Consider the following 21,371-nt stretch of genomic DNA (forward strand, 5'->3'; position numbering starts at 1 on the left):
ACATCTCTCTGGAAGAGGCACATGAATGAGTAATCAGCTTTTAAATGACCCTTTCTCCTTGGCACACATAATGATGTCTATAGCAACAGGCATGATATGAAGCCACTATAAAAAATACAGAGAACATGTGTGCTGGGAAGAGAAGGTCTCCTACCTTTCTCTAATCCTGTAATTTCCACAGAGAGGCGCGAAGGTGGAATGTCACTTGTGGCCAGCACCCAGTCCCCAGGCTTCTTCAGTTTCTTATATTCCACTCGGAATGACTGAATGGGGAAGCCTCCATTCCCACGTGGGATCCAGGTCACATAGACAGATGTCTCAGATGCCATTGAGATGGTGGGACGATCAGGAGCCTCTGGAGCTACAAGGAATAGGAGAGTTATGTTAATCATAGAATCATAGAATAGTAGGGTTGGAAGGGGCCTACAAGGCCATCGAGTCCAACCCCCTGCTCAATGCAGGAATCCAAGTCAGAGCATCCCTGACAAATGGCTGTCCAGCCTCGTCTTGAAGGCCTCCAGTGTGGGAGAGCCCACCACCTCCCCAGGTAATTGGTTCCATTGCCGTATTGCTCTGACACTCAGGAAGTTTTTCCTGATGTTCAGCCGGAATCTGGCTTCCTGTAACTTGAGCCCATTATTCCGTGTCCTGCACTCTGGGATGATCAAGAAGAGATCCTGGCCTTCTTCTCTGTGACAACCTTTCAAGTACTTGAAGAGTGCTATCATATCTCCCCTCAGTCTTCTCTTCTCAAGGCTAAACATGCCCAGTTCTTTCAGTCTCTCTTCATAGGGCTTTGTTTCCAGTCCCCTGATCATCTTTGTTGCCCTCCTTTGAACCCTCTCCAGTTTGTCTGCATCCTTCTTAAAGTGTGGTGCCCAGAACTGGACACAGTACTCCAGATGAGGCCTAACCAGTGCTGAGTAGAGGGGAACTAGTACTTCCCGGGATTTGGAAGCGATGCTTCTATTAATGCAGCCCAAAATAGCATTTGCCTTTTTTGCAGCCACATCACATTGTTGGCTCATATTCAGCTTGTGATCGACGATGTTAGTGGATATACAATCAGTATCCCAGTTGCAGACTGGAAGAGATGGGCTGTAGCCACCCTTCTTTTCTCAGTGGGGCTGCTACATTTCCAAGTGGGGTTTCAAACCAATGAACAAAAATTAATAATTTCTTTCTATAACCCTGTCAGCAAGCCAAAGTCTCTATGTAATTTTAGTATCTATGAATTCCTAGGATCTGAAACATGCAGATCTGAAGTGTGTGTGTGTGTGTGTGTGTGTGTTTTAAATGCTTAGTAGGGGTTATCAACATTCAGGTATGACCTAAATCATATCCCTTATGAATATACAGTGGAGGTGACAAATAGATTTAAGGGATTAGACCTAATAGACAGAGTGCCTGAGGAACTATGGATGGAGGTCTGTAACACTGTTCAAGAGGCAGCGACTCAATCCATCCCAAAGAAAAAGAAATGCAAGAAAGCAAAGCGGCTGTCTGATGAGGCTTTACAAGTAGCTGAGGAAAGAAGGGAAGCGAAAAGCAAGGGAGAAAGGGGAAGATATATCCAACTGAATGCAGAGTTCCAGAGAATAGCAAGGAGAGACAAGAAGGCCTTCTTAAATGAACAATGCAAAGAAATCGAGGAAAACAACAGAATGGGAAAGACTAGAGATCTTTTCAAGAAAATCGGAGATCTCAAGGGAACGTTTTGTGCAAAGACGGGCATGATCAAGGACAAAGAAGGCAGGGACCTAACAGAACCAGAGGAGATTAAGAAGAGGTGGAAAGAATACACAGAAGAACTATGCAGGAAAGATGTTAATGTCCCTGATAGCCATGATAGTGCAGTCACGGAACTTGAGCCGGACATCCTCGAGAGTGAAGTCAAGTGGGCCTTAGGAAGCATTACTAACAACAAAGCTAGCGGAGATGACAGTATTCCAGCTGAGCTATTTAAAATCCTAAAAGATGATGCTGTTAAAGTGCTGCACTCAATATGCCAACACATTTGGAACACTCAACAGTGGCCACAAGACTGGAAAAGGTCAGGTTACATTTCAATTCCAAAGAAGGGCAATGCCAAAGCCTGTTCAAACTACCGCACAATTGCGCTCATTTCACATGCCAGCAAGGTGATGCTCAAAATCCTACAAGCTAGGCTTCAGCAGCATGTGAACTGAGAACTGCCAGAAGTACAAGCGGGGTTTCGAAGAGGCAGAGGAACTAGAGATCAAATCGCCAATATTCGCTGCATCATGGAGAAAGCAAGAGAATTCCAGAAAAACATATATTTCTGCTTCATTGACTATGCTAAAGCCTTTGTGTGGATCACAACAAACTGTGGCAAATTCTTAAAGAGATGGGGGTACCAGACCACTTTACCTGTCTCCTGAGAAACCTGTACGAGGGTCAAGAAGCAACAGTAAGAACCGGACATGGAACAACTGATCGGTTCAAAATTGGGAAAGGAGTATGACAAGGCTGCATATTGTCACCCTGCTTATTTAACTTATATGCAGAGTACATCATGAGAAACGCCGGGTTGGATGAATCACAGGTCGGAATTAAGATTGCTGGAAGAATTATCAACAACCTCAGATACGCAGACGATACCACCCTAATGGCAGAAAGCGAAGAGGATCTAAAGAGCCTCTTGTTGAGGGTGAAAGTGGAGAGTGCAAAAGCTGGTTTGAAACTCAACATTAAAAAAACGAAGATCATGGCATCTGGCCCCATCACTTCCTGGCATATAGAAGGGGAAGAAATGGAAGCTGTGACAGATTTTATTTTCTTGGGCTCCAAGATCACTGCAGACAGTGACTGTAGCCATGAAATTAAAAGACGCTTGCTCCTTGGGAGGAAAGCTATGGCACACCTAGACAGCATAGTAAGAAGCAGAGACATCACCTTGCGGACAAAGGTTCATATAATCAAAGCTATGGTTTTCCCAGTAGTAATGTATGGCTGTGAGAGCTATAAGGAAGCTATAAGGACTATAAGGAAGGCTGAGCACCGAAGAATCGATGCTTTCGAACTGTGGTGCTGGAGAAGACTCTTACGAGTCTCCTGGACTGCAAGGAGGTCAAATCAGTCCATCCTAAAGGAAATCAACCCTGAGTGCTCATTGGAAGGACAGATGTTGAAGCGCAAATATTTTGGCCACCTAATGCGAAGAGAAAACTTCCTGGAAAAGACCCTGATGCTGAGAAAGATTGAAGGCAAAAGAAGAAGGGGACAGCAGAGGATGAGATGGCTAGATAGCATCACTGATGCAATGAATATGAACTTGAGCATGCTCCGGGAGAGAGCGGAGGACAGGAAGGCCTGGCGTACTATGGTCCATGGGGTCATGAAGAGTCGGACATGACTTAATGACTGAACAACAAGGGGTTATCAATGATCCAGGTTGGGCACTGCGCCCATTGTCCCTGCCCTGGCTGCAGCCCTATAAGGGAAACAAAGTCAGTATTCCCTTTCTTTAAAGAGAGTTCAACAAGGCTAATGGCCTATATTTCATTATATTAGCCCTCATTATTGGTCCTACTTAGAACTTTTATTTATCACAGTTCCATTTTAAAAACAGCAGACACTGTTCTCTCACTATCATATACTGCTTGGCAGCTAGTCTGGCAGGTGCTTGTTGCCAGAAAAACAGTCAGACTTTGGAGAGAAATTTGACCTAATAAGGACTGGAGAGAAGCAACAGAGATAAGCAAACTCTCTTCCTGTGTCAGTTTTCTCTTTTTCTCATTCGCACTACAATTAAACCTTTTCCAATCGCCCTTTCACACAAATAATCTGGCTTCTTGACCCCAAAACCCCTTTCTGCTGCTAATTTGGTATGGTCTTACGGGATAGGCGAGTACTGTCTGATTGGTTGCTGTTCCGAGAGTTAGCGCCTGGGTCAACCTTCTGAATCTGGTGCTCTTTACTGGCAACAATATCTGGTTTTGGTCGTCGTCCTAAACAAGACAAAAATAATTAGCAAAGGTAGTGAGGGATAACATTTTGTGGCTCCGAAAGGTAAACTTCACCAGCACCCCTCTGTGGGAGCTGACATTCCAAGGACCTAAATGCTTTAGGTGACATTAATATGACAAGCTGCATGCTTTGTTGGCAAGAAAATCTTCTAATTTACAGTCATGTTACATTTTCCCCTAAAGATTATTACCATTTTGACCTTTTTTTTTTTTTTTTTACTAGAGAGATGCCTTTTATATACGTCTGATGCAAAAAAGGGACATGATATCCATATGACCCAGTGGGAGAAGCAAGAACATACCTTGGGGTTCTAATACCCCAAATTCATAATAATATTGCTCTCCAAATGACATCTTTAATCAGTACCTTGAGGGAAGATATCTTATCTGTCAGACAGCTACTGCTAGGTAGAAATATAACACTGTCATAGAAACATTTGTAGGAAGGAAACAAAAGAAGCCAATTTATAAATGGTGAAACCCTTAGCATCAGGACACAGCCAACCTCACTCCTTGCAAGGAGAGAAATTACATTTATAGGAGAAGTACTTAATCTTTACCAGTTCTGAAGGTCACCATGGCTGTCTGGCCTTCTCCAGCACAATTGTAAGCAGCCATCTCCACCTCATACAAACTTCCTGGATCCAGTTTTGTTAGAGTCAGATGACGCTGGTTGGCAGGGACATCCCAGACTGTCCAGTTGTCTGAAGAATTCATCACCTGTTGAAAAACAAGGAACAAGCACAGTCATCAATGGATTCCATGATCCCCCCTTTATAAAGGGCAAAAGGGTTATAATGAGTTTTTGGCTAATGTGGGTCCTAAAGTCATTACGTCTAAGCATGTGCAAGTCAAATAACTGCATATTACTTCCCTGTTTACCTCTGTCTCCATTTCCCTTCCCTTTCTCTGTAATTTCCCAGTTGTTTAATTTATGTTGTAAGATTGGCTTGCATTGTCATCAGCATCAGCATTATGTGATGAGACTCGGTTCTTACAAGTTTAAAACTACTTTGCACCATTCTCATATTAAATTACCATTCATGTGAACATGCAATTTTAAACAATCTAAAATTGGAAAATAAAATTGTTTAGTCAGGTGGCCTAAAAAATAAAATAATCCCTGGCAAACTGGTATAGGACAGCACAATCTATTTGAAAAACCTGAGGTACTCTGAGTGAAAGAAGATGAAAATTAGCAATTTCCCCATCCAGAAAGAATACCATACGATAATCACAGAATACTCAGCTTCAGAGTGGTATCATCCAGAATCAGAAGTGGGAAATCAACACTGAAGAAATTGTCCTTTAGGACACACAGATCTCAAACCTCTTCCACCTATCTCAGTTCAGCACCCATGAGGAAAATGTTACAGTTTTGAAGTCACCTGTCCTAAGAGAGACAGCTGAGCATCCTGTTCTGCTTAGAATAGAGAAATGAGAGCCGTGTTGGTTTTATAACTGAGAACCATGGGGAATTGTTAGGTTAACTCTGAGTTGTTTAACCCATGAACAACCGAGAGTTTCTGGGTTCACTTGTCACAAAACAGCCCAGAAATGGGGGTGTTCATGGGTTGTTGATTAAAACTGGAAAGAATGAGCGCACGGCTCGCACGCTCCGCTCGTCCCCAGCAATTCCTGAGTTAAACAACCCAATTCCTGAGTTAAACAACTCAGGAACTGCCACCATGACATGTGAACCGGATCATAGTAGGCAAACCTGTAATGTGAAACAAACAGAATGATGTGTCTACCAAAGGCAACTGAATGAATTCTGGTATTTGGGATTCCCCTTTTTAAAGTGCTAAACACTCCTTGTAACAACAATGAACTGAATCCAGAATTAGTCACATGCAACTAGTTTCATGCACTAGTAACTAGTGGTTCTAGATGTGGGATGCAAATGCCCATCTGCATCCACATTGTCTGCACATGCAGAACGCAGAGTGTATCTCTGTATTTCTCTTGCTGTATCAGGCTGAATATTTAAAGAGATATTTCTGTGAAACTAATACCAATGAATACATTTAATATTTCAGTTTGGTTAGATAAAAACATCTGGCAATCTCCCATGTGGGAAAGCTTTTCATATTTCAAACTAGGCACTGAGCTAACAGTCAGAGGACAATATTTTTTCAGCAGGTAGATAGCATTCCAAAATGAACCTATTCTGCAAAGGCAGGTAGTAAAGACAGTATGACAATACAGAAATGTCTGAACTGCTGTCACTCTTCTAAGAATATCTGAAAATGGATTTGCATTTCACTTTCTGTTTTTGTTGGTGTGTCTGATGTTGTTGTTGTTCAGTCGTTCAGTCTACCAGTAGAGAAAAGAGGGATCCCTAAGCAATGTTACTTACATTCAAGATAGTTGGAAGGGAGGAATGGAAGGAGAATGAAACTACTGAGTTCATAGGAGAGCTGGCTGCTTTTTATGCTGCACTGATGTGATACAATCTATTGTGCTTACTGTTAAATAAGCACATGTAGTGGTTTTGAACATCCCTCTGCAAGTGATAGCAGTAGGAGTTTTAAAATCTCATTTACTTTGCATTCTTCTTAATCGCTTGGTTTTATTTTACTTTTACATTTATATCCTGACTTTTGACCTGATGGATAATACAAACACAGCTATCAGTTTTGTTCACAATAAGATGGCTTGAGTTCCTGGCAGTGCTCAGCATTCATGTCATACACAGAAAGAACAAGTATTCAGTACTTTGGAAATATTAGGTCTAAATGCTGCACACATCACACTGCACCAGATAAAACCTTTCCCACACTTTATAACATTACACCCTCCTTCTAAATTTACTGGCTTGTCTGTGCCCTACCCACCCCCTAAAACCCCACTAGGTAACCTTATCCTAATCATATATTCCCTTTATTCATTTATTATAAGATTTTTAATACTGCCCTTCAATTATATTCCCAGGGCAGTTTACAAATATAATAAAACTATTAAGGGTCCAATGCTATGGTTTCTGGAAGGATGTCCCAGGGGCCATAGGATACTATGGATACTCTGTGGGCAGATAGGGCGATCCACCCACAGAGGCCTTCCCTGGATGGCAGCAGAGCTTTTTGCCACTGTGACTGTCCACCAGTGGTGGTGCCAAACCTGGTGTGATTTGGGAGGGGGCTGTTGGAGATGGCTGAGGACCCACAGAATCCTAGGCCCCCTCATTCTCCTGACATACCCCCAAACAGAGACAGAGTGGAAGGAATGGGTGGGGGGGGGTGGAAGGAAATAAATACAGCCATGGACTTCCCCCCTCCCACCACTAAGTTAGGATTGCTCTGTAAAAATGTAAATACAAAGAATATAGTAAGCTAAAAGGTACAAAAACATCATAAAACAGTCAGCCAGATTCACATTGCATCTAAAAAGCTCTGGAAAATAAAAAAGCATCTTCATAGCACCAAAAGGGAAGTAAGAAAGATGCCATGCAAACCTCCCTGGGGCAAGTGTTCCATAACTGGAGCACCATCACTAAGAAGCCCCTTTCTCCGGTAGCAACCCACCTCACTACAGGTGTGTGTGTGGGTACCAACAGGAAACTCTCCACTGAAGATCTTAATGTATGGGAAAGTGCATATGGGTTAGGTACTTCTTTCCCGTTCACCTAGCAGCCAGGTTCTGGCTCCTATACCTCCTGATGCCACTATTCACACTTTGCAATGATTACATACACAAGCTCAAACTCCTCTCTCCACCTTCTTCATCTCCAGCCTGGTAACTCTGAACACAGATTGTAGTCATAATGTTATAATCCATGCTATGAATGAATAGCAGTGCGAGATGTTTTGATGTAAGCCAGTATTCACTTTTAGGAGCACTTACACACTACACTGCACAAGTTTAACAAGTTTTCAGTTTGATCTTCAGTTAAAAGATTGCAAAGAAGCCCAATTTATTCTGTTATGAAAAAGACCATACCTGGGCACTCCCATAAACTGTGAAATGTATCTCAGGTGAACACCTGCCAGAATATATTTATTGTGATGAGCTCTGATATCATTACGTCTGTTCACAGTTTTCCTAAATCCAGTTTCTCCATTATATAAAGCCCATTTCAAAGTATCCATGCAAAAGACAAAAATGTAAGGGTTAACAGGAACAGGCCCCATCTGTAAAGACCTTTAAGGCACAAGAAAGAGTCTCCAGCTGAGAATTTGCTCTGTGCTGAAAACATATTAGTGCTAGGGGCAGTGACCCATGGTGACTCCTTCTGACCCAAGAACCTGCCAGGTGAAGTTCTTGAAAAAAGAGAGATCCCAGCCAACCAAAAAGCAACAAAAGGATTAACTGCAAGCCAAGATCCCATGCTGGTCCTGAATCACTCCTTGAAATGTGATTGTGGATTGCATTCTGTCTCACTAAAAGGGATAAAGTCAGTGAAAAAACAGTAATGACCTGATCTCTACCCCTAGAGACAAAAGCCAGGGTGTCTCTTATTTTTAACTGTTCTTGCTGCATGTCACCCAAGTTTCAGGAGAATCATGACACCAAAAGAGCAAAAGCAATGCAAATGCCACAGCTAAGCAAAGTACACACATAACCACACTATTATATATATAACCTTGGTTAGCCCCTGTTCACAACATACCCCTCCAACTCTGCAGTTCTCTCCCTCCTGCTCATCTCCAACTTAACTTGCACCAGTGCAACCACCTCCCTGAGTCTCTTCCCAGTGCTGACACTGACAGTGTTCCACCTGCCCCCGCCTTCATAGCCAGTAAAAAGGACAAGTATCCTGTCCAAATAAAGAGTGTGGGGGAGGTGGCTGGTGCTACATAAACAGGGGGGAAGAGATAAGCCCATCAGAACTTTCCAAAGAAACTGTAATTCAGCATTGTTATCGATATAGGTGGCACATGAGTAAAAACAGAACTCTGTGCTAACCTTGCGATGTTTCACAACATAGTACAGGACAGGGATTCTGCCACCATGCCGTGGTCTCCACAGCAATTCATATGAATCTGTTTTGGTAGTCCGGGTAGAGCTAAGGATGACAGGGGCCTCAGCCAGAGACACCAGCTCTTTGGTGGTGCACTGGGCAGGCACTGCTGGTGTTGTAGGCCTGGGTACTAGGAGGATGGCTTTGTTTTTCAGCATTTGTTCACTGCTGCTAAGCCTGGTAGGTGATATGGCAGACTGAGCCGAGTCTGCAACAGAGTCCCGCTGTGGCTTCAGAGTTGTTTCTGGAAGGGAGGAGGAAGACAATTGCCATTTTAACAACTGTACAAAGGCACATATATTGAAACATCTAACAGATCTTATAAAATTGAGATCCAGTTACTCCCAACAGCCAAGAAAGGTGACTCCTCAATAGAAACTATCATATGGATCTTCAGCAGGCATTAGACTGCATCCTTGTAGTTTGATGTTATGATCCCAACTTATGAATGGAGTCTGTTTCCCAAATGAGGGCCAGAGAGTCGGGCTTGGCCAAGGATCATGCCTTTCTGCTATATCAAAGTTCTTCAGATACAAGTAAGCTTTCCATATGCTTTCAGCTTTTTTAGAAGACAGCAAGTATGCTATATGTAGCCAAAGATGGAAGCTCTAATAACCTGGGATTTCAGCGCATTAGGCATAAACCTACTCTTGTATAAACAAAACCCAAACTTTGTCTCAAGGACACCTAAATTAAATTAAACTGCATGTATGTCTGATACAGTCACTTTACAAATTATGTCCTAATTGGAGAGTTTGGATTTATGCAGAATTTGGGATATTTTGGCAATGGATAGGATTTCTAAAGAGCAAGGAATAAAAAGTATCAGAAAGGGGAAAAAATCTGTCACACTTGTTGTCTTCTTATGTTTTAATCCTTTAGTGACTGGTTTTTAGGAGGGTTTTGTAAATTTAAGTATTTTTTGTAAGCTGCCCTTAGCATTGCAATTGTATTAGAAAGCCAGAGTATAAATTATCTTATCTATCAATAAAAAAATGAGTAAAGAATTTACGGGTGCATGGATGGCTGAGGAATGCTGGGGGTTGTAGGACTTTTCCTGTCTAATCATGCATAGGATTGTGCCCTAAGAGGCACTGTAAGGGAGAGGGAGCTATACAGTGAAAGTAATTATGTCCCCTAACCATTGGGAGACCTGCTCAAGGCCAGCCTGGTTTCTGTGATTTCAGCTGATGCAACTTGGATGTGTTTAGTTATCTCTCTAAAAATACACTGAAAGCTAGAAAACTGCTAAGGTGAGACTCTCAGAAAGCTTCATTCTGGACCAGAATCTAAGCTGAGCTGCACAACATGACATGTGATACATATACACACGTGTTATATGCACAGCCATATGTATTCCTGTATGAACCCCCTTAACTTCACTGAAGACTTACCAGGCCGGGCAGTTCTCAGTTGTACCATAGCTTGTGCACTCCCAACTTCATTCTCTGCCATGCACTGGTATATCCCTTCATCCTCAGGCCCCACACTGGAGACCTGTAGGGCCTTGCGAGACAGCTGTATTCGATGGCTGGAGAAAAGAGGAACTGCATTACGCAGCCACACAACTGATGGCTGGGGGTTTCCTCGAACCTTGCAGGTGAACTTTGCACTCTGACCCCATGTGATGATCTGCTGGGATAGTTCCATGCTAACCTCTGGAGGTTCTGAAAAGGAAACAAGAATTACATTTCAAAATATTTGGGGGCCGGTGTAAGGGTGATTATCTACCTCTAAAATAGGCAGTTATGAAACTGTGAAATAGTTCTACCTATCCTCATTAAGTCCTTGTATTATGAACAGGGTTTATAGCAATATCCCAAACTATTTCACTGTATGCACAGCCATTTTGCCTGTAATCCAAGTCCCCCGCTCCATAGATTTCAAAAGATATCCTTGGGAGATGGGTAATCTTCACACGGACACACACTTTCTGTGACTATAGACTCTTGACCTGAAAATGAAAGGACCTATCCTTTCATCAAATCCCATCAAGATGCTTTCTGATCCAGGTTCTTGGGGTGACTACTGAGGATGTTAAGGCCTAGGTATCCTATACATGTGTTGAACTCTGGAAACCAACTCCTTCAAGAACAAATGCCTATTTTGTGTATTCCTTTTGTATGAGTATATACCAGGTAATCCTATTAAACTGGGCTTATTATGCATTTTGACAAACTATCCCTGATTGATTAGGAATCACCTAGCTTTTGTAAGGTCATACCCCTGCCCCTGCTTTTTACATTTATTTCCCCTTAAAAGAGAGATCCAGGAAATGCTGCTTTTGTCTTTTTGCTTGATAGTCAACCTTGACACTGCTTTTCCTGAAATCTCGTTAATTTCTGAGTGAGAAAGAAGTAGGGGCCTTAGGGGTCAGACTCACCCAAGGATCTGCAAGTGACAATGAAACTAAGAACTTGTGCTTGCCCTTCACAGCACATTCCATCTAGCTTAGTGCATGCTTAGTTAGCAAATATACTTTTGTTTTATCCTGATAGAGCTACTATTTCTCAATAAATAACTCCAGCTATTTTAAACCTCCAGCTATTATTTGGCAAGTTGAGGCTTTGGCTCTGCCCTTGAAGCTAGCCTAAGCTACTTGTGTATTTTGCTTCTTTATTATGCTTTTGTAGTGCCTTTAAATTAGCCTGTTGGTCTAATGGTAGTATACTCCATTAAGCAGGCTGGTGGCAGCATTACCTTGAGATTTGATCCCTTGAACCTTGTTGTCCCCATAGCATTTACCCAGTTACAAGCAGAGGTGACTTTGAGGAAGGAAGAGAGTGGTAATTTCCCTTGGATCAAGGTCAAGTCCATAACAGCCCATTCTATGTAATCATTTGAACTGGAAAAACTGTGTAAGACCAATGGTTGTATCTTCAAGGGTATGCTATCCTTTGTCCTGAATGAACACTGAAAAATTCACGCATGTTCTCTGCATAAGCCTTGAATCCAATCATCAAAATTTTATTGATTCAGTTAAGACTCTAACATGTAATTCCCTATGCCTTGGAAGATCAACTTCTATGAGCTCCCTAGTGAGGTTCGCCTGGCACCTACATTGTATTCCTTTCAGCGCCAGGTGAAGACCTTTTTATTTTCCCAGGCATTTTATCATTTTAGCTTTCTAGACTTTTAGCTTTGCTGTTTTAAATCTGTATTTTAAATTCCTGCACTGCTGCTAGGTTTTATTGTGGTTGTATTGTTATATTGTGGTTTTAATGTTCTATATATTTTATATTGTTTTATTGTGTGCCGTTTGGTTTTAATTTTTGTGAACCGCCCAGAGAGCTTTGGCTGTTGGACGGTATAGAAATGAAATGAATGAATGAATGAATGAATGAATGAATGAATTAAGTGACCTATTGTCTGGAAAACTTTTGGCTTCATGACACTCAGTTCTTCCATTGATAAAAGTAATAGTCCTAGTCCCAGAGATCTTGAGTCTTCACTCCCTGTCAACTGGCTCTACCAAACTGAAGGTTTCAGGTTGTTTTTGCTTTCTGAGGTGGTCTAGGTTGGTAATTTATTTAATAAGGGCCTTATTTTCAAATGAGCAAAGGGCATGAGGGCCACTGGCTCTCTCCTCATGAGCCAAGACACAGGTAAAGGGCTCTTTATCCCCTTGTTTCCCAGTGTGAACAGTAAGCGAGGATTTGGCAAAGCTCTTCCTTTACGTACCTAAAATGTTCACTCTTATTTCCCTGGCAAGGCCTCGCCATAACCTTTCTTGCTATGCGGGCTGGAACAGAGGAAGTTGAGAGCCATTTGCCTGTGTAGGCAAAACTTAGGTGAAAGTAGCTGTGATGCATAAGTATGAATGTGTGCTGAATCCTTGGGATCTCACACAAACACACACACACACACACACACACACACTTATGCACCACAGTCACTTTCTCCTAAGCTGAGTTATACTGGCGTCAGATAGGAATGCTTTGGGGGCTGAATTTCTCTCCCTCCCCTTCCTGGGACTCCAGGTGCCTATCCATTGTCTGAGCAGATAGATTCTTTGAACATGTAAAATGTCACCCCTACTGTTTACAGATACTAAGGGAACCCCTATCTGCCTGGGTGTAATAAAAAGGTGGAGTGATGGCAGCTATTGAAGTTAGGCTCCATGTGAAACCTAGTTGGCCCAGTCTTTCTTGTAAGCATTACAATTTACCTCATAATAGTTCTGAAAAAGACAAGCATATGGGATTACCCAGAAAAGTCTCTTGTAAGGGGCATAAGTGCATATGAAAACAACATGTATACATATATTACAGTGCTTCCTAACCAAATACTAGTACATATATTCAAACATTTATGTTTAAGGTTGTACAGGCCTACTCAAGGTCTCATAGAGTAATACCGCCATAGAAAAGTTAGCTCAATGTTTGTTTAACATAAGTGCAGTATAGCTTGGAAATTTACAAAGGAGAAGTACCTAGCAAAGAACAGGAAGTGCCAGTCTTGGGATTACAGTCTAATGTACAAAAATATAACAGGCAGACTTCAGGTGGTTTTGATGGAAAAATAGGGGTACTGCCTGAAAAATAGGGGTAAACAGCTTATGCAGCCAGGAGGTATGCACAGCTGGAAAAAAGTTGGGACAACACACGTACAATCAGCAATAAAAAATCCAAACGCAAATCGTGACCAAGTTTCAATTGACCCCTACACTCTAGACCATGCCTGTAGCTGCTGTGTCGAAGAGAAGAGAAGAGAAGAAGGAATTTCAGCTGTACTCACCAAACACTTGAACATTGTAGAGTACAAATGCTGCTGCAGCTTCACCCACACCGTTGTCAGCCATACAGCTGTAGGTCCCAGAATCTTCCTCACCAATTGTATCAATTAGGAGATTGCTAAGAAGGAAACGCGTCTTGTTGTAGCTAGAGACACTGGAACCATCCTTAGCCCAGGTGACACGTGGAGGTGGTATCCCACTAGCCACACATTCAAGGATGAGGGTTTGGCCCTTGGTGACAATGATGGTCTGAGCCTCTGGTGGATAAATTATGCGAGCTGCCTCAGCTGTTGAGCCTAGTGCAAAGAGACAAATCAGTGAAAGTAAAGTGAGATATGGCTGAAAGCGAGGAGGAGCTGAGGAACCTTATGACGAAGGTGAAAGAAGAAAGTGCAAAAGCTGGGTTGCAGTTAAACCTCAAAAAAACCAAGATTATGGCAACCAGCTTGATTGAGAACTGGCAAATAGAGGGAGAAAACGTGGAGGCAGTGACAGACTTTGTCTTTCTAGGCGCAAAGATTACTGCAGACGCTGACTGCAGCCCGGAAATCAGAAGACGTTTACTTCTTGGGAGGACAGCAATGACAAATCTTGATAAAATAGTAAACAGCAGAGACTGACAACAAAGGTCTGCATAGTTAAAGCAATGGTATTCCCCATAGTAACCTATGGCTGCGAGAGCTGGACCATAAGGAAGGCTGAGCGAAGGAAGACAGATGCTTTTGAACTGTGGTGCTGAAGGAAAATTCTGAGAGTGCCTTGGACTGCAAGAAGATCAAACCAGTCCATACTCCAGGAAATCAAGCCAGACTGCTCACTTGAGGGAATGATATTAAAGGCAAAACTGAGAAGACAGGATACCCTGGAGAAGATGCTGATGCTAGGGAAAGTGGAAGGCCAAAGGAAGAGGGGCCAACCAAGGGCAAGACGGATGGAGGATATTCTGGAGGTGACGGACTCGACCTTGGGGGAGCTGGGGGTGGCGACGGCCGACAGGAAGCTCTGGCGTGGGCTGGTCCATGACGTCACGAAGAGTCGGAAGCGACTGACCGAATAAACAACAACAAAGTGAGATATTCTTCAAAAACAGGACAATACCAACAAATACAAAAGGGGTTGGGGAGAGAGGGATTTGGAACCTGGATGACCAACATTCAAACTTGGCATTCTATCCAGTGCAGCACACTGGCTCTCACAAAGCATTCCTGTTCTGATGCTATGTGGTGTTTTATAAGATTCTCACTAACTTTAAACATACTTGACAGAAAAGTGTCACTAAAATAGATTACTAGCTATCAGAGAAATCCTTAAGTGGGGTAGGATGGAGAGTGAAGTGGTGGATTGTCTGCCACTTCCAAAGCCCTACTGGCTGGCACTAGCCAGGGCAGGTGATGGTGGTGGTGGTGGTGGTGGTGGTGAGGGAGTTGCCGGAGAGCACAAATGCTGCCAGCAGTAGATCTATGCCCATGGAGGCAAGTGTAACTAGGACTTCTGGAGTGGATGTGCTTTCCTCACTGGTCAGTGGAGAGGCAACTCTGCCCCATCCTAACTCCCCTAGGCAGTGGATCTGGGAGTTAGGATTGCTTGTAAGTTACCAACCTTTTCAATTATGGCCAATCTGTGACTATTTGTTTAAAATTGGTGAATGAGAGAAACATAGTTTCCACATGAGGTCCCTTCTGACCTCTTCCCTCCCTCAGCGGGTATATCTATTCTGACAATGCTGGAGTGCACAATTATAAACAAAGAGGATGCATATGAATAAGAGACTTTTCAAGACATCATGATGTAGTGCAGAAACCAGAAGGAGGAACAGAAAGAGAAGTAAGGGACTATAACTAGGAGAAACACGTATAGCAATTTCTTTAGAAACTGATACTTTGAATTTAACTCTTGCATGGAAAGCATGAAAAAGCAATCCCTCAGACCTGAAGGGCTTTCTTAAAACATCAAAGTTAGCTTACATTGAATGTATTTGGTGACATCTGCAAAATGGGGATAGCACCACATGACAGGTTTAAACCATGGAACTCAAATATGCAGAAGAGGTGACTTACGTCTCACTCGGAGTCTCTCGCTAGACACAGATGTTTTCATTTCTTGGGTGACAGGGTTGTAGGCTGCACATTTGTAAGTTCCCTCATCGTCCTGGCTGGCATTGACTATCTGAAGATTCCCAGATGGCATGATCAAGTAGTTGTCTGTTAAGATAAAGGAGGAAAAGATTAAGAATGGTTTCCTAAGGCAGGAAAAATCTATGCTATGCAATTTCTAGCACACCATAGACCAGGGGTGGGGAACGTTGGGAGGTCCAGGGCCATTCTCTCTCTCTCTCTCTCTCTCTCACACACACACACCCCGGATCCCTCATCCCCGGCCACACTCTTACCGCCACCAGCCCATGGAATTCTGCAGGGCACCAACAGCAAACAAATTTGCTGATTTTTGGAGGCAAACAGCTATGGAACACCACGATGTCTAAATTTAGCTTGAAAAAAGCTAAATTTGGCTATTGTAGCATTCCATAGCAGTTTGCCACCAATTTTGGGTAGCAAATTAGTGATTTTTTTTTTCTGCTGCTGTGAATTTCACAGAATGGCAACAGTGGCAGTGGGCTGTGGGAGCCACACCAGGTGGGTAAAAGGGCCGGGGGTGGTCCATGGGCCACATGTTGCCCACCTATGGTGGAGTGCAAGTAAGACTGGCTTGGCTTGAAATTGCTTCAAGGAACAACCAAAAAATCCTGTATCATCTCCAGCGCTCCCTAACCTTCCTTCCTTATACTATATAGTAGCAAGGCTACGGGCCTCTGTGGGATTCACCTATTCTCACAGCATTTTCCAGCACTCGGGCCTACTGTCATAGGTACGTTTTCAGTGTTATAGGAACTGACAAGACAGTTATGAAATTGCTACTGGGTGAAGGTCAAGAATGTGCAGTCATGAAGATGCATAAAGTTCAGAAAGCCAAAGCACTTGAAGGACTCAGAATAATAATTGAGCAGCGCAGCCAGAAGACACAGGGAGATGTCAGAACAAGTGAGAAGGTAAGAGTGAAATTAAAAGCAGATCCCCGTTCCAGTTTGTCCTCCTTCCCCAGTCAGTCTCAGCTAACCTCTGGAGGCCTCCAGCCATTCTTGTTTCACGCTGTAGCGAACCTGCGCCTTTGGATGGCTTTCAGGAAGATCACATGCAATCACAGCTGTATTTCCCTCATCAACTTCTATCACATGCTGACCATCGTATTTGAAGTCTTTCAGATCTGTTAAGCAAGAGAATCTGTTAGAACTGAGAGATGTTAACTAAGAGTCCATAAGAAGTGATTTTAAAAAGAAACACCAGAGGAGTGGTGCTGCAGGTCTTGTATTTGTTATGAGATAAAGATTACACCCTTCCCATTAGACCAGGGGAGGACATCTTCAGGGAGGTCCAGGGTCAATTTCTGTGATCTGGATCCACAGATTGGGCAGGTCTGAGCCCTGGAAATTGACCACGGACCTCTAAAGTTGACCTACCCTGCACCCTGATGGTACAGCAACAGCAAAGCAATTGGCAGTTTGCTGCTAACTTTTAGCAGCATAACACAACAGAGGCTGAAAAGAGCTAAATTTGACCCTTTTCAGCCTCTGTTTGCATCATGCCACTAAAACCGGGCAGCAAACCAGCTTTGCCGCCACACTGCTGGCAGGGGACAGCAGAGGCCACACTAAAGGCTGGGGGTGGGCGTGTATTGTCCACAGGCCCCGTGTTGCTCACCCCTGCATTAGACAATCTCATCTTCCCTTTTAAAACCTCAACAACCAGCGCGCATGCAGCTATTTGTAGTATGACATTTCTTATACTCGAGGTGCCCATTATTTAACATCTTAATTCTAAACATGGAAAGGAAGACCAAACTATGTGTTAGGAAGGAAATGGGGGAGTCCCAACCCACTATTTCATTCATAATACTATTGCGAAGTAGGATAGTCACTTGTAAGAAAGAATCAGCAGACAGGAGGGAGGTGCTTAAACCTCCTTCCCCATCCCCTTTCTGATTCACTCTTGCGAATTCCCTTACCAACCAGTAGTTTTGAAATATTTTTCTTCAGCTGGGCTCCAGAAGTGAGCCCAGCTGGGAGAAAGATGGCTTGGGTGGGGGATTTTCAGGAAAGAATTGGTGGGCAAAGGAGGAGTTAAGCAACCCTCCCACCTGTTCACAAATTCCCTCCTGCAAATGCCCCCCCCCCCATTACTTTAGCAATGCATGGATGGGACCACACATTTGCCAATGTAACACCTACTTTTGCCTTAGGTTCCATTGATTTCAACAGGATTTACATCCATGTGTACTTAGAACTGCAGTTTTTGTGTCACCAAGTGTCATTTTGGAAATTATCTTAAAGACATGGTCCTGTTTTCACTTTGCCTAGAGCTGCTGAGCACAGGTACAATGCCACCAACTAAGCAAAAATCATACAGAGGCAGCAAGACTCTCAGCTTGGAGAACAGCAAAGGTAATGCTAACTTTTGGGAGGCTTAAAGGGGGCTCCTTGGTAGGTCCTATACTGACAGCTAAGGTACCCACTCAACTATTTGGGGATGAGATATGGGGGCAGGGACAGGACTCTGTAGTCAAGACTATCCAGAATGGGTTCCTGAAGAAACTGTTGGCATTCCCTCCAGGGGTTCTTTCCACCTTGCTGAGATTGGAAGTTGGACTCCCATCAATTAAGGCATCTATTTTGCATGGCAAAAGATTGCTGAACGCCAGGAAAGGAAATATTTCAAAACAATGAAATATTTCAGAACAATTCAATCTCTCAAAACAATATTTTGTTGAGCAACTTGCCAAAGGCGGATAGGCCCATTATTGGCTATCATTGTCACAGTTCTATTTTGGAGAGGATCAGACTATTTTAGCTCATAAGGACAAACAGTCCATCAGAGACAGAATCTTTGGGGTAGATTGCCATGAAAATGTACGTGCCAGCCAATTTCAGGTGTTTTCCCCATGGTTCAGTCTGTTTAAGAGAGGCCAGTACTTTCAACAGTACCTCCAAGAGTTGACTTTTGTTGCCCTTAGAAAGGTATTTACTGACTTTAATTTTCAAACAATGACCTCAACATATTTGGAAGGAAAGTATAAAGAGATCCCCCATGCACCACGGTTGTATATCTGTGGTACTGGAGAAGTAGAAGATGTAGTGCATTACCTGTTATATTTCTCCCTGTATAAGGAACCTTGGGCTCACTTTCTGGGAGATCTTTTGAAAATAAGAGCAAGATGGCCCCCAGCTGACACTATCTGTGACTGGCTGGCAGATTATAGTCATTTCATTATAAATAAGGTTGCTACCTTTGCAGTAGCAACACAGAAAATCTGTCACAATTTTTTAAAGATATTTTCAATGGACTGTAAAGGAGATGATCTCTAACAGACCTTTTGTAAAGGTGTGTTACTTGTCTGGTTGCTTTTATTGGTATTCTGTATTGTTATATTTTATATTTTTGTATTGCTACATGTCATATAGTACTGTATTTTGTAATGGCCTTTGTGCTATAGACAAAGAAACTCTATTCGCATGTACACTGTCTCTTCCCTGACTTTTTAAATTTTTTAATGGAAAGAGATTGCATAGCCCAGATGAATGTTTTACTTGTCAGCTTGTTTTTCTCCTGCTCTTCATTATTATACTTGCTATATAATTTCTCTGCATGAAGGTTGCGGGGGGAGCATCTGAAGTATAGATTGATGTTGATTCTTTTAAAAAGTTGAGGAGAATTCCTGAAAGTATCTGTTATAACCAAATCACTCCAGAATAGCTGATCATGTCACTTTGCAAGATAATCTTCTCTTCTGACCGCAAGGAATCCCTGCCCTCAGTATAAAAACAATCTGGCTCTGATGCCGTTTATACCACAAAAAGAACATCAATCAGCTTTAAAGTAAAGGAAGTTAAATGCTATGTAATTAGTTGGAGCTCAGTGGTTCACAAGTGAATAGTAACTGAGAAGGTGATTATATTAATTCTTAACCTCATCTTATTTATTTTAACATTTTATCTACTACACTTTTATCGAAAAAACGGATTTCAGGATGGTGTACATAAAACTTCAACCAACGATATTATACTAAAATCACATTATCATAATTACATATCATAAACAATAAATGGAGAGATGATTTAAAAAAATATTCAACCAACTAAAACCATACAACCAATTTAAAATGCCTGGGCGAATAAAAAAATAAAATCTTGACCTGGCACCAAAAAACATATGTTGGCGCCAGTCAGTAAGAGTCCTAAACGTCTCCGTTTTGAATCACAGTTTGTAATCCTAATCCCATTACTTGGAATTGTATCCCACTGATTTCAACTGAATTTACTTCCAAGTAATCATGTGTAGTCTTGTGGCTTTGGTCTCACTGTGGGATAATCACATCCCAGTTAACTGTCTGTAAATGTATATTTGATCCAATATATTAGAGAAGTCAAAGGCAGCTGAACATCATTCAATTATGTACTGCAGACCACTAAAACTATTGTGCTAAATATCATAAAGCAAACTTCGCTGTGACTACCATACCACTATGATCAGAACAGACCAGCTCAGATCAAATGGGCTACTTCTGAGCATGTGATTTCAAGACAGCAGCTTAGATCCCCTCTGCAGAGAATTATCTTTATGGGTGTTTCCCTCTCCTTCTCTCTCTCTCTCTCTCTCTCTCCCTCTCTCTCTCACACACGCGTGCACGCATGCACACACTTGTGCTCAACAGGGCAAAATGATATTCCTGAACTAGAGAAGAAAAAAATAAACTTCCTTACCCAACAAGGATTTTATGGTGAACTGTACATTAACATTTTAGGATAAGGAGCTTTCTTGTAGAGTCAAACCTATGGCTCAGGGGTTCCCAACATGGCGCCTGTGGGGACCTCCAACCGTATCTGCAAAGCTCTCTAGACCCTACCACCTTCAAAATATTATTTTTATTAAAAAAACCTTGAATAACGTTAGGGCGCCAGGTTCTCCTACCAGTCCCTGAACCTCCTGCTGACCAGCTATTCAGCAGGCAGGAGAAGGAAAGAGTTGCTTCCTGGCTGCACCCAATCTTCTGTCTGCAGAACTTCCCCTTTGCATGTGCTTGCTTGCTCTCTCTCTACTGCCAGCCTCTAGCCTCACTATTTCTCTCCCTTCCCTGTCCCTAGCCTTCTTTCTCTCCCTTCCTAGCCCTAGCCTTGCTCTTTCTCTCCCACTCATCCCTTTTTTGCTGTTTGTCTCCACTCCCAGCCTCTAACCTCACTATTTCTCTCCCTGTCACCTCTTTACCCCACTGTTCCTCTCCCTTTCTAGCCTCTAGCCTTGCTCTTTCTCCCCCTCTACCCCATGCCTAGCCATGATTTCCCCCTCCCTCCCAGCCTCTAGCCTCACTATCCCCCCACCTCCGCAAACAACCGCCTCTTTTGACTAACCAGGCCCCCACGGCAGCCATTATGTGACTAGCCACATCCTCCCTGGGAACTATTTTGTGGTTGTACCCACAGCAGTTTCTCAAATTTCCAATTGTGCCCACAGGTCCAAAAATGTCGGGGACTCTTGGTGTAGCTCAATACATTAACCCTGACTGGCAGCAGATCTCCAGGGTCTCAGCACATCTTTTGCACCTTTGCTACTAGTAAGCATTCTAAACAAGATACTGGGCA

The 21,371-nt window shown here is 42.8% G+C and overlaps 1 protein-coding gene across 4 annotated transcripts in view; it reads right to left on the reverse strand.

The window, feature by feature from the left end:
* Positions 1-21,371, reverse strand: part of BOC (BOC cell adhesion associated, oncogene regulated) — a 99,014-nt gene that overhangs the window by 11,304 nt on the left and 66,339 nt on the right. For all 4 annotated transcript variants that reach the window (XM_084843128.1, XM_084843127.1, XM_084843126.1 and 1 more), the window contains exons 4-11: positions 16,799-16,945; positions 15,742-15,885; positions 13,687-13,980; positions 10,344-10,616; positions 8,895-9,193; positions 4,550-4,709; positions 3,861-3,971; positions 155-361 (exon numbers count right to left, since the gene is read on the reverse strand). In XM_084843128.1, coding sequence (XP_084699254.1) covers positions 155-361; positions 3,861-3,971; positions 4,550-4,709; positions 8,895-9,193; positions 10,344-10,616; positions 13,687-13,980; positions 15,742-15,885; positions 16,799-16,945 — 1,635 coding nt within the window. The remainder of the gene's footprint in view (positions 1-154; positions 362-3,860; positions 3,972-4,549; positions 4,710-8,894; positions 9,194-10,343; positions 10,617-13,686; positions 13,981-15,741; positions 15,886-16,798; positions 16,946-21,371) is intronic.

The sequence above is a fragment of the Heloderma suspectum genome, chromosome 3 (genome assembly GCF_057233095.1).
Source record: "Heloderma suspectum isolate Gila_16-S chromosome 3, 16-S_ref, whole genome shotgun sequence".
In the NCBI taxonomy this organism is placed as follows: Eukaryota; Metazoa; Chordata; class Lepidosauria; order Squamata; family Helodermatidae; genus Heloderma; species Heloderma suspectum.